The following is a 13,316-nucleotide window of genomic DNA, read 5'->3' on the forward strand; positions in this document are numbered from 1 at the left end:
CCAAGTTATTTCTACTCCGCGTATTGCTGCTATTGGCATTCAAGTGATCCATCTTTTCAGGAAACTCTAAGACAAGCTGTGGAATATTGCTCCACAGAAGCAGCACTTAATTTACTTCCCAGTGTGCCTAAAGTAGCCGATGAGGTACCTGATATGTGCCGGTGTAGTACCACAGCAACCTCCAACAATGTTGACCAAACCATCCAAAGCAAAATTCTGTAAAAGGGAGGGAAAGAGAATTTTTTTTCAAGTTAATAAAGGTATCTTTTATTATTTTCATTAAATATATATCTATCTGTGTGTTTTTCTCCATATGTTAAGAAATTCAGGGGGATCACTAGAAAAAAAATAATTTAAAAAACAATCAGTACTATATATCTTCTCTTTAGAATTTGTTTCGAGATGTGGATTCCCAAGGCTAACCAGCAATTTCAACACCTAATTTTAGGAAACTACATTTGAAACTGGCCTATTTTATACTGAAGCTGTAGATGAAAATGGATGAGTATCAAAGACTAGCCATACTGTATTATAAGAGGGAATTAACATACAGCAGATACTGTGTTCTCACTGATACACTGCGGCTCCAGACACACAGTTCTGTCTTGCACAGTTGAAATGGCATGTGGAAGGACACCCTGCACTGGAACACCACCACCACCAATGGTTCCTATACAGAACTCTCAAATTCTGCCAAGTTCATAACAATCACTCAGCTTTTTGAATAATTCCCAGATGTAAAAGTAACAACACAGGAGTGCAAATGAGTAACATCCACAGATCAAGCTGCAGGAGAGCTACTTAGTGTAGGACATGAAAGTAATTAAGGTTTTCAGAGTTTCCCAAGTAGTTCTTCCTAACCTGTTATCTCAAATCACTATCATTCACCAAATTATCTATAAGCAATCCAAATAACATTTAGAGCCATTTGAGGGAAAAAAAAAAAACACACAACCACAATACTGTAACAAATACACATAAAATACAAGCAAAGAATTCTTGTCTACTAGTATGTCAGATATGACACACTCACGACAAATATTCCATACCTTTATATGCTTGGCAGTCACTTCTGGAGTTTCATCATAACCACCAAAAGTATTGGGAAGACCTTGAAATGTAATTTTTCTAGTATTACAATTTGTTTAAATCCCACAAGAACACAATTAAATTCCATAAAGGACTTATTTAAAGTAGCTACACGTGTATGAGGACTAAAATGCCTCCTCACCCTTGCAATCATTACTCAATAGATTAATTATGCAAGAGAGCATTCTGGGTTCACTGTCACAGAACTAATAACAGTTACTTTCAGCAGTTTAAAATATTCTTAATCTCTTTTTAATAGTAAAAGCAATCACCTTTTCAAGCTAATTCAATTCTTATTATTGCTAACGAGATGGAACAGTTTAGTTAAGTTTCATCTGCCTGTAAGCATAGGAACACGTGGACCAACACACCTGCGTTGGGGTAACAGATGATGTAGGCTGCTGTACATTTTCCAATTGTTTCAATGAAGGGTCGCATTTCAACTGCCCCTAAAGCACAGTTTAAGCCAATACTGAAAAATAAATTTTTGAAAATTATTTTGAGGTAAAAACACACCTTTTACACATGAAACAGATAAATGTTAGTGCTGGCAACTGCTAAATCCCACAATCATCTACAACAAAACCAACCCGATCTCCAATTTCTTTAATCATCATCATCAATACAGCAAGACTGTGTAAAAGGAGAACCTTCAGTGGAAGGAAAGCACAAGGGGGAAGGGGGCTGCCCTGCATTGAACTGGGAACAGTAAATCAAGATTTCATTTCAACATCCAGGAAGAAAGTGGCAGCATTTTGACAGCAACTGCAGCAACACGATGGCTCTGTATTTTCTAGGTGAGAAAGAGAACAAGTGGAATGAGAATGACAGACTGGAAAGGAGCCTTGTGTTACAGGAAGAAGCATGAAATAGGTTGAGAAAGCAAGACCTCCTTCAAGCTGCTTACTCATCATTCTTTTAAAATTATATATAAACTATGTCAACCTTGGAAGAAACCAAGTGCCTCCCCCAAGATGCCTCATGGCAGCACAAAGCTTGGGCAACTGAATCTGCTACATCTCAGTAACCAAGACAGAACTACAGCAGAAGTATATTTGCACAAATAAGCTTCTCAAACAATTTTATCCGTATATGAGGTACAATCACATTTTCTTCCATTCAATGACAGATACATGAACGTGACTTGTACTCAAAACATCTACACTGATATTAAAACAGGAAAATTCTCTTTCAGAAAGTATGTAAGAGATCTTGTACATATGTTTCTTGATCTCTCTGCACCATTCTAGAAACCATCTTATTAGCACTGCAAAACTCAAAAGGTCCTCACAGTGCTGCTGGAAGAGGAAGATGTAAAAAAGCTTTCTCCTTTCCTGGAATAACAGTCTTGGAGAGGATGCAAGCTACCCACTGAAACAGGAATGGATAACAGCCATATCTTCCAACTAATTGAGCCACAGAGGCTGCCTCAGAGGTAGCCAAGTTAATAAAGTGCGCATATGTCCACTTAGTTTCTCAGAGGTCAAAAGCAATAAAGCCCTGCACAGGACTGGGAGCACAAAATGGTTTTTGACTCTTCTCCTGTTTTCAAGGAGTGGGCAGGGGATTGGTAACTGTACAAGCAGCAGCAGTAAATGCTCGCAGACAAATTTACCTGTTGGACAAGAATGACAAATCCTTGAGATCTGGGGGGCTCACAGCAACATCCAAAACTGGGGCCTTGAATATCACACAGCCACATACCAAAACAAACAATACACAAACTCTTCTTCCAATAGCTTAGGGGTGGGGTTGTTTGGTTTGGGGTTTTGGGGGGGTTTTTTTGGTTGTTTTGTGGGTTCGGGGGGGGGGGGGGGGGGCATATAGGTTTGTTTTTCAAACAGCCAGCTCTACCTTCGAAGTGCTTTTTCTAATGCATCTCACACAGGCCCATTCTATTTAAACAGAAAAAGTTTAAAAGAACCCCTTTATTCTCATTTCCCTATTTGGTGTTTACATACATTTAAAGCCTTCTTACAGATCCCCTGGATACAAACAGCATGCACAGGGAATACACTAATTACGGCAATGAGGCTCTGGAATTTATTTCAAAGTGGGAGCTTATCCCTCAGGATTTTCAAAGCAAAGCAAGGTAAGAATGGTTAACAAGACTGTCCTTATCAAATGCAGATGAATGCAATTTGTTTCCTGCTGTATTTCCTACTGTTAAGCCATTCAATTTATAAGCTTCCAGCTCACACTCCCCATGCCATCTTTTTGAGCTTTCTCCTGTATTAGGCAGCTTCATCTCTCCCTACCACATTTAACATCCTTCTGTCCCTGGTTCTGAGTACAAACTCACCTGTCACTCTACCTCACCTTACCAGGGAGATACTGCAAAAGCAGCCAGCATACTCATTAAACAAGCACTTTCTGACGTTCTCACTTGGCTTACTGGGTACTGGCCCTCAGACTGCCTGATTACCCACTACAGGGGTTACTGATAAATACATCTATGAGCACGACACCATCCAAGCATTACCTGTTTCAAAACTGCCAAGTCAAACTAGGCACAGACATGCACATTCATTCAGAAACAGAAGGCAGCTTCTGTGGCCACCATCATCTCCCCACAGCACTCAACAGCATCAGGAAAGAAAACATTTGAGAAAAGCAAAGCGTTAACCATGCCTTAAAAGCCAGCAGCCTGGAACCAGATCACTGGGATGCTATCACTGCTACCCTAGTGTAATAACCATCACACCCTCATCTTAAACATCACCTCCCTCCTTTACTCATTACTTCACAGCAGTCACACATCAGCTCCTGAGAAAGCTAAGGCTGCAGAGTGCCCTTGGGACCAGAACACCACATTAGACCCCTAAACACAGCGCATGTCTTCTTAATGCTACCACAGTAGAAACAACCACAGGATCCAAAAATAACACGAAGGGAACTCACGCCACCTTTCACAGCAAGCAGCTTGCCACACATCTTTCAGCACTTACTATGCAAAGTTCACAAGTTTCTCAGCTACTACCTGTATCAACCAGACACAGAGTACACACTTTTTTGGAGGGCTCCAAACCGAACTGACTTAAGGACAACACATCACCCTAAATGGGACATACAAAACCCAGGTGGAAACCTGTGAACACATGTAACATGATCCCTAGGATACTACTATTAATCAGCTTTTTCACAGCCCTAAAGACACTCTGTACCAATTTGGCAACAGAAACATTAAATGCAATCTGCTCCGATAACTAAAAGCCTTCTGCCACAGTCCTGTATAGCAGTCTTTGCATAAATGAGAAACAGGCCCTAACCATTCAGACCCATAAGATAGCTTTTATGAAATATGCTTTAATAAAGTCTTGATTTCTGCTCCAGTGCCCTTCTCTCCTCTTCAGAGGCAAGTGAGTTATGAGCAAGATTATCTGAGACAGACTCATGCCAAATATGGATCACAAGGCTGTGATGCTGAGAGAAGGAGTCAACTACCACCCTGTTCCAGGAGGCTCCATATGTTACTTCTGGAGCACCGTCTGGTCTGGGAAAGTGGAGCCTCAAGGGCAGTCAGGAAAGCTGTGAATGCAGTCTTCTGCTTTTGTATCACTGAGATGACAGATTGCACGTTTTCACTGGAATTTTGTTGTAAAAACAAACAATGGCTCATCACAATGTGCATGGCATACACTGCTAACAGCAAATTAAATGTTTTAAGTTCGAATATTCTAGGAAAAAACCCATCTATTTCTGGTGTAAGTTACTGTGCGAAGAACCAACCTGAGAGAAAAAATGGTAAAGAGGGAAGGGGAGACAAGAAAGAGGTAGAATAGGGCATAGAAACACAAAAGAATAGAGAAACAGGGAACGGTATTCAAATTAACAGGCAAAACCTTGCACAATGACCAAAATCTGCTATATTATGCATTTTCACAGATCTTAGTCTCATACTTTCAACTTTTCTGCCTGAACAGAAAGGAATGCAAGTAAATGAAGGCATCAGGAGTTCTCAAAACAACAGTGCATATCCTTGAGAAAAACACTCAGGGAATATATACATCTTTGTAACAGTTCAGTAAAAAGAACACTGGAGTGCAATCTTAGGATTTTCTCTTTCAAGCCACTCTGAAACATTCTGAGCTGGCACTGCTTCCCTCTAAGAAAGAGATGTAAGCCCTGCCCATACCAGGAATTAGCTCCTTGCACAACCTGAGACAGCAGGAGATGGCAAACTACAGTTTCAGAATTGTATTTTTTTAATGCTTTGACCTAACTGTGATTTCAGTGACTGTTGTAAACACAAAACCCCAGATTATTTAGAACAATGTTGTACAAAGTCAGCATTCTTTGGAAACATAATTTCTGCTGAGGGAACGATATCAGAACATGTTAGCAGTACACGTGATTAAATATGATCACAGCTAGTATAGCTTCCATTCAGCTGCAAGCAAGGGGTTAAAATAGAAAACAATCACAATCTACAGATAACTTACTAAGAGAAAGACATATTTCCTTACCAAAGTGGCTTACTGTGGGAAATACTAATGACAAATGCCTCTCCTGTCTGGCCTGAGAGGGTACGCCCACTCTTATCCACAATGGTTCCAGAAACCTAAATATCAATTGAACACAGAGGAAGAAGTATATTAACAGCAAAAACAAGAATTCAAATGGCTGAACTGCTAAAACTCAAAACAGAGGGACCTGTGCTCCACTCAAAGTGATGAGGCACAAGCCAAACAGAAAAATAAAACTCTTTCCTCCCTATAAACTTTTAAATATTTAGCTAGGGGAAAGGCAAACCTTTGACCCCCCCTTCCTCAGGGGGGAGAAAAAGAAAAAAAGGGAGGGGGAAAAAGAAAAAAAAAAAAAAAAAAAAAAAAGAAAAGAGAGGAAACTACCATGAACCATTCAGCTGCAAAATAGAATTAACACCCCAGTATCATTCTCATGATGGCCTCTGAACCAATCTGCAGGAGGTACCTGTTAAGGCAGTTATCAGCAGTCACAGCTCCTCTCCTATCCTCCTCATTCTCCCTACCTGCCCCTTTATGGTATTTCAGGTCTCAGGACTGCTATTAGGTTGTTTGGGGCAGGGGAGGCAGGGAGGGGAGGTAGGGGACTAGCCTTTAAAACAAGTTACTCCTTTTGCCACAAGGGAGTATCAGATATTGTAAATACATTGTGGAGATGGAAGTCTTAACCTGGATAATCGTACTTCTTCACTACTACACAGAGAGACATGTGCAAATACTAAATAATGACTTGACCCCAAATAACAACTACAAAGTTGAGAATTCAGAAGGCATTTGAATGAGCCAGGAAAGCCTTCCCAAGTCTACAAATCTTTTTTCCAGAAGATGGAATGAGTTCAGAAGACTTCATGCAACAGTAAATCCCTTATTTACTCCAAAACATGCTTTAATATTGATAGTACTTTCCTTTAAACTACTCAGTGAAGGGAGGTGACCAGGGGAATCCTAGAGAGAGCTGTACTAAGGGTTGTTATTCTCAACAAAACTGAACTGGAAAGGGAGCAAAGAATGAGGCAACCAAGCTCAATGACCACTCTGTTCAGGACAGTGAAGACAAAAAGTCAACTCTATGTAATCAGAAAACTCTCAATGCTGACTTGAATGATAAAAAAAGTGGAAACTCATGGCTGATCAAGTATGAAGTTGTGAACACGGGAAAAATTCTACATAATGAAACCCCCAAACTAGCCTTTACTGCTCAAGAAACTAATCTGAGTAGCAAAAGAAAGTTTTATAATGCAATTTCAAAGCTCACCAGCAGTAAATTACCATCACACAACATATGCGGGACAACCAGATGATCAGGTCCAGTCAGCATGGGTTTATGAAAGGCAGGTCCTGCTTGGCAAACCTGATCTCCTTCTATGACAGAGTGACCTGCTTACTGGATGAGGGAAAGGCTGTGGATATTGTCTACCTTGACTTTAGTAAGGCCTTTGACACCATTTCCCACAGCATTCTCCTGGCGAAACTGGCTGCTCGTGGCTTGGATGGGCACACGCTTTGCTGGGTAAAAAACTGGCTGGATGGCCGGGCCCAAAGAGTTGTGGTGAATGGAGTTAAATCCGGTTGGCGGCCGGTCACGAGTGGTGTCCCCCAGGGCTCGGTTTTGGGGCCACTCCTGATTAACATCTTTATTGATGACCTAGATGAGGGGATCAAGTGCACCCTCAGTAAATTTGCAGATGACACCAAGTTGGGTGGGAGTGTTGATCTGCTCAAGGGTAGGGAGGCTCTGCAGAGAGATCTGGACAGGCTGGAGCGATGGGCTAAGGCCAACTGTAGGAGTTTCAATAAGGCCAAATGCCGGGTGCTGCACTTGGGCCACAACAACCCCCAGCAGCGCTACAGGCTTGGGGAGGAGTGGCTGGAGAGCTGCCAGTCAGAGAGGGACCTGGGGGTGTTGATTGACAGCCAGCTGAACAGGAGCCAGCAGTGTGCCCAGGTGGCCAAGAAGGCCAATGGCATCCTGGCTTATATCAGAAATAGCGTGGCCAGCAGGGACAGGGAAGTGATCTTGCCCCTGTACTCGGCACTGGTGAGGCCACACCTTGATTTCTGTGTTCAGTTTTGGGCCCCTCACTACAAAAAGGACATTGAATTACTCGAGCATGTCCAGAGAAGGGCAACGAAGCTGGTGAAGGGTCTGGAGCACATGTCGTACGAGGAGCGGCTGAGGGAACTGGGGTTGTTTAGTCTGGAGAAGAGGAGGCTGAGGGGAGACCTCATCGCCCTCTACAACTACCTGAAAGGAGGTTGCAGAAAGATGGGGATGAGTCCCTTTAATGAAGTAACAAGTGACAGGACAAGAGGTAATGGCCTCAAGTTGCACCAGGGAAGGTTTAGACTGGATATTAGGAAGCATTTCTTTACAGAACAGGTTGTTAGGCGTTGGAATGGGCTGCCCAGGGAGGTGGTGGAGTCCCCATCCCTGGAGGTGTTTAAGAGTCGGGTTGACATAGTGCTGAGGGATATGGTGTAGTTGGGAACGGTCAGTGTTAGGTTAATGGTTGGACTGGATGATCTTCAAGGTCTTTTCCAACCTAGATGATTCTGTGATTCTGTGAAAGTAAAACATCAGGAACTACAAAGAAATGAATGGACGAGGCAGAGGACATCACTGGGCTATCATACAAATCCCTGACGTCTGCACTTTGACTACTGCATGCTATTCTAATTCCCCTCTGACTTGAGGAAGTGAAAAACAAAAAGGTGACAAGAATAATGAATAAAAGGAGCAGCTAAACAGACAAGGACTCCTCAGGATGAAAAAATATGACTAAAGTAGGCTCTCACAGAGGAATATAAATGTCATGAATACGCAGCAAAGGGAACATGGAACAGCTGCTCACTGTCACTTTCAAGAGACAAATGGCAAGACACAAAAGAAGTTATCAGGTGGAATGTCCAAAACTAAGCAAACTTTCAAACCAGTGCATTCATAAGCTGCAAAAGTTACTGACAGATTATTTTGTTGATGCCTGGGGCCCACATAGGTTTGAGCAAAGGTTCAAGGAAGGAGTAAACAGATTCAACAAAAAGATACGAACAGATACAAACTGCAGATCAGAAAGTCTGGGCTGCAAACTGCCGAAAACTGGAATATATCAGAACTTTTAAAATAAGCTTATTCTTTTTGTGTACTAATTCCTATGCATTCCTGACTGCCCACTGTCAGGAAAAGACATGTCAGAGAAAGAATATGGAGTTAGATAGACCTTTTCGGACTTCAAATGTCCACTCATATTCTACTTTAAATTATGGCAGAATTTGCTTAATTTAATCCTTGAAGCACTGGTTCTTATTACCCTTAAGATAGCAAGCCTGAAAAATAATCATCAGGCCTTTTCCTGTGGAAATACACACAATGAATACACACTGGAATGAAGTCATTCCTTAGCCTTCAGATTGTTAAGCTGGACAGAGATACCCAAGGCTGATTTGATAAAGCTCTTCACATCAGAGTTTCTCCTTTCACAATCATGTGAAAAAAGTACATTTCCAAGACACTTATTCCCCTCACTTCAAAACACTTTAATCAACTGCCATCTCCGCTAGTTCACAAATCAAGCTTAAGTATATGTAAAACATTAAATAATACATACTTACAAATATGGGTCGGGGAGCATACTCTTCCTCAAACAATGTCTGGAGTGCAAAAAGAGCTGCCTATAGAAGAATAAGTTGCAAAATATTAATGGACATTTCAGGAGTTCTTCAGTTTGTTTTTTGTTTGTGTGGTTTTTTTGCCCCTGCCCCCCCTCCTTTTTTTTTTTTTTTTTTTTTTAGTATTTTTTTTATGGCTGTTTACGAAACTTGCTACTTCATGTAGCCTGCAAGAACTTACTATACTGAAGAGGTTTTACCCTTACACCTAACATCTTTTGGATGTTCCAAAACACATTTTGGTAACAAGCAGAAAGCAAGTACCATGGGTTAATCAAATAAGACCAAAACTACTCTGAAACCCAAATTACATCAGCACATACTTCTCCCTCACATCTGCAGCACAACCCCCACCGCACACATCACTGCCCTTTAATCTGTTTAGACATGCAGTTTGTAAAGGATTCTAACCACCACAAATTTTAACAGTAAGGTCTGCTGTGACCCCTTGGAAGGTCCTGAACATTTCCTGCCTCCTTAGGGTAAGAAAGTTGCATGTGGACATGAACTCAGCACTATGTTAAGCCTATAGGATCCTAACCAAACCTCCATGTTGACTGGTCAAATCTGCAAAGGGAAAATCATGCCACTGCACACGTTAATCAGCCTGTGGCACAAGCCTGAAGAAATGCTGTGTGCATATCCAGAAAGACTTCTCCATGAAAAATTGTAAGACAGTTTTAAGCGTCCTAACAACTCTCCCATCTGCACCGAGCAATTATTAAAGAAGGAGGTGTCAAAAATCACACAAATTGTGGCATATTTCAACATTTTATTCCTCCCGTTTTACCCTTCTAATTCTCTACTCCCAACTGTTCTTTTTTAAAGCTGATGGCAGAGTGTCAGAGCTCCCCAAAATAACACATTTTAACAGGACTGTCTCACAAGCTTTCCCGCACCCGCAATCAGACACACTGGACATACCCTCTCCAGCATGCATCACAAGCACCCTTTGGACAGACGTGCTTACACTGAAAAATTCAAACATCAGATGCGTCTGGAGATGTTTTGCAACACAGCAGAGCTTCTGGGAATAAGACGACAGCTGGCACAAACAGCCAGAAAGATACTAAGAGCACATATTAAAAGGCAAAGGAAAAACTCTGGAAAAGGCTGGTTAAAAACCATTTCCTTACATTCTACCTGTTTACTAATGACTAAAGAGTCTTTTCATGTATTTAGTAAGCAGTAGCTGATAGCTCTTACAAGTACTACATTGAATTTCCTTAGGTACTACACCAAATACTTCTATTACCGAGTATTTTTTTCCAGGAGTCTCACCTTGGCATTGGCTGTATCAAATATGGTTTCCACTAACATTATATCAACTCCTCCATCCAAAAGTCCTTTGGCTTGTTCCTTATAGGCTTCAACTAGTTCATCAAAAGCTGTAGAACAGCAACAATGTTAATTTCATCTGGAGGCATTTCTTTCAAGACCACCACCTAAATTAAATAACTTGATGGTTATAAATGCTTACTTATGTTCCTGTAATCTGGTCTCTCCACAGATGGTGACACAGAGAGTGTTCTGTTTGTTGGACCCATGGCTCCAGCAACATATCTCCTAATTCCTAAACCAAGACACAGAAGGAAAAAAAGAAACCAAATCACACAATTTACCTCTGGTTTTACAATGATAGCCATGCCAATGTAAAAAAAAACTCCAAGGACACCAAGACATGCATATTATTCAGGGACGAAGAACTATAAAACAGGAAACTCCTGTCTCAAATCAAGACTTTGATCAGCACAAGATTACCCAGCACAGCTGACTTCTTTGCTTTAATCCTATCCAACAAGATGTTCAGTGTATACACACGAGACAGAAGAACATCTATAAAAAAGGCAATTGGGTCAATTAATTTTTCTTCTAAGTATCATTTGTCTCTGACAGAGGAAGCTTCATTCAATTACTTTAAATGCACAGTATAGAACTGTCCTGGCATTTTTCACTAGATAGCCTGATTTGAATCTTCTGGCATGTGTTCATAAAAAAACCCACTTCTTTTTAAAGCATATTTCAAATCTTACATTTTTATTGCATCCTATGAATCACATCAGTAAGGTGTTATCTTGACAGCAGCAGCAGGACTGTTATCTTGAAATACAGTTTGATGCCAGAATACAAGAGGAGATTACTTGTCTGAAAGACAGCATTGTCTACAGCAGTGTAAATGAGCTATAACCCTCTCACATAAAGCCCATAAGGTAAAAGACTGTACATTTACAGACAACGGTCACATACTCAGCAGCTACTGGAATGCGCTTAGTAAAGTCAAACCATGAGACTTACACTAGGAGTAACTGGCAATCCACATTTTCCTACAATCAGCTACTGTAGTACAAAGATTTGTGCTGCACGAACCTAAATAACTTGTAATGCCTGCGAGTTATGACCCCATGATGTAAACCATCAAGCTATCGTCTAGTTAGCAGCATTTCAAAGACTGTAGCAAGACAGTCAAAATCACAAATGAGTAAGAAATTAAAATAAATATTGCTTACCTGTCTGAGCAGTTACATCATTTGCTGCTTTTCTGGCCACCTGTGCAGAGACTCTATTTAACCGATATGCCTAGAACAATTACAGACAATTACTGAGTAACCTCTAGTTCAGTACAGCATAACTCATCCTCAAAGACACACAGCACTTCCATTCAGTAGCTCACAGTACACTCTGAAGGCTCTCTAAACCATACAAATGCATATAAGCACTATTACAAAACTTCAAAAGGAACAGCTCTATACATCTCAGCAACAGAGTTACATGGCAGGTCTCATCCCATGTACGCCCCAGTGTACAGCTGCTAATAATAAAAATTTCATTCTGTAAGATACTAATTAAATCCCGCTGAAGTCAACAGAAGCTGAAGAATAGGACTTCGAGGACAAAATTAACCTACTTTTAAATTCACTTTTTATTCAAGTAGCATATTTCCAAGTATTTTCTTGTATATATTTCTCAAATTCTCAAACAATACGTAACACAGAATAGCTATGACAAAGGCACCACAAACAACACGCAAAATAACATCCAGGAAAAAAACAGTTCCATTGTGGCATTTGGTAAGTTGGAAGGACTGAAGCAAAACATCTCTGTTCACAGAACTGAGACATTCTGTGACTACTCAAACAAAATCTAGGACAAATTATTATTGCCCGTGCCTTCGTCAACAAGAGGCACACTATGACTGTCACACACAGTAAGTACAATTGTCCACAGCAGCGGAAATGAGTTACAACCCCATCACGTGGCTCAAGAGGCAGCACACAGTCAGTAAACACAATACCAATGGACTCTGGGACTAAGCTGATCTTGGCTGCTAAGACAAAAATCTCGATTAATATTTTAATGTGTAAATATTTTCGCATTCTTACCAAATGCTCAAGACCATAATCAGCTTGTGCAACTCGGGTGCTACTGAAAGTGTTAGTTTCAATGATGTCAGCGCCGGACAGCAAGTATTCCTGCAAGACATGAAAGAAAAACACTCCCAACATCTCCAGAAGTGAGATATGGAATGAAAGCAACCCAACTACTTTGTCTCATTCAGTTGACAAAAAGTCACAAATCATCTCCTAATTCAAAGCAGCAGATCAAACTCTGAAGGCCTTACTCAAAGGCACAGGGCCAAAGCGATAGAAGTGTTCCATGCAACCAATTTTCAGAGTTTTAGTATCAGCCACACTTTCTATTAACAGGTGACATTTACAGAGTCCAGCACCTGGAGAGTATTCTAGATTTCTGCGCAGGGACATGTCTGGACATAGTCCAATTGCCATCAGCAAGCACGGGCTGCTGTGGGCAGACTCAGAAAAGGCACCAATTAAACAACTGAGGATTAGAAAATGTAAACATTCTGAAGGGAGCTGTACAGCACAAGAGCATACTGGGACAGAACGGCTTCATTACTTCTGAAAATCATCTAGACTCAAGAAAGATGTTAAACGTGTACAGCTTTGTACTACCTTTTGTTTAGTTCAGATCTGTCATTTTAGCAAAAGCCCTTCAACTTTATCGTATACCACCACAGAAAGAAAGAGTATGCTCAGAGCAGGAAGATCATTTTTGCCT

The 13,316-nt window shown here is 40.9% G+C and overlaps 1 protein-coding gene across 7 annotated transcripts in view; it reads right to left on the minus strand.

Annotated features, from left to right (window-relative positions):
- The window catches only part of MTR (5-methyltetrahydrofolate-homocysteine methyltransferase), a 59,210-nt gene that overhangs the window by 38,564 nt on the left and 7,330 nt on the right, over positions 1-13,316 (minus strand). For all 7 annotated transcript variants that reach the window (XR_012622473.1, XR_012622474.1, XR_012622475.1 and 4 more), the window contains exons 3-11: positions 12,620-12,709; positions 11,747-11,816; positions 10,720-10,812; positions 10,521-10,627; positions 9,183-9,242; positions 5,556-5,650; positions 1,461-1,561; positions 1,050-1,111; positions 149-216 (exon numbers count right to left, since the gene is read on the minus strand). Coding sequence is in view for 3 of the 7 variants with exons in the window: in XM_074818397.1 (XP_074674498.1) it covers positions 149-216; positions 1,050-1,111; positions 1,461-1,561; positions 5,556-5,650; positions 9,183-9,242; positions 10,521-10,627; positions 10,720-10,812; positions 11,747-11,816; positions 12,620-12,709 (746 nt within the window). In the remaining 4 variants the exon portion in view is untranslated. The remainder of the gene's footprint in view (positions 1-148; positions 217-1,049; positions 1,112-1,460; positions 1,562-5,555; positions 5,651-9,182; positions 9,243-10,520; positions 10,628-10,719; positions 10,813-11,746; positions 11,817-12,619; positions 12,710-13,316) is intronic.

This window comes from Strix aluco, chromosome 3 (assembly GCF_031877795.1).
Source record: "Strix aluco isolate bStrAlu1 chromosome 3, bStrAlu1.hap1, whole genome shotgun sequence".
Classification (NCBI taxonomy): domain Eukaryota; kingdom Metazoa; phylum Chordata; class Aves; order Strigiformes; family Strigidae; genus Strix; species Strix aluco.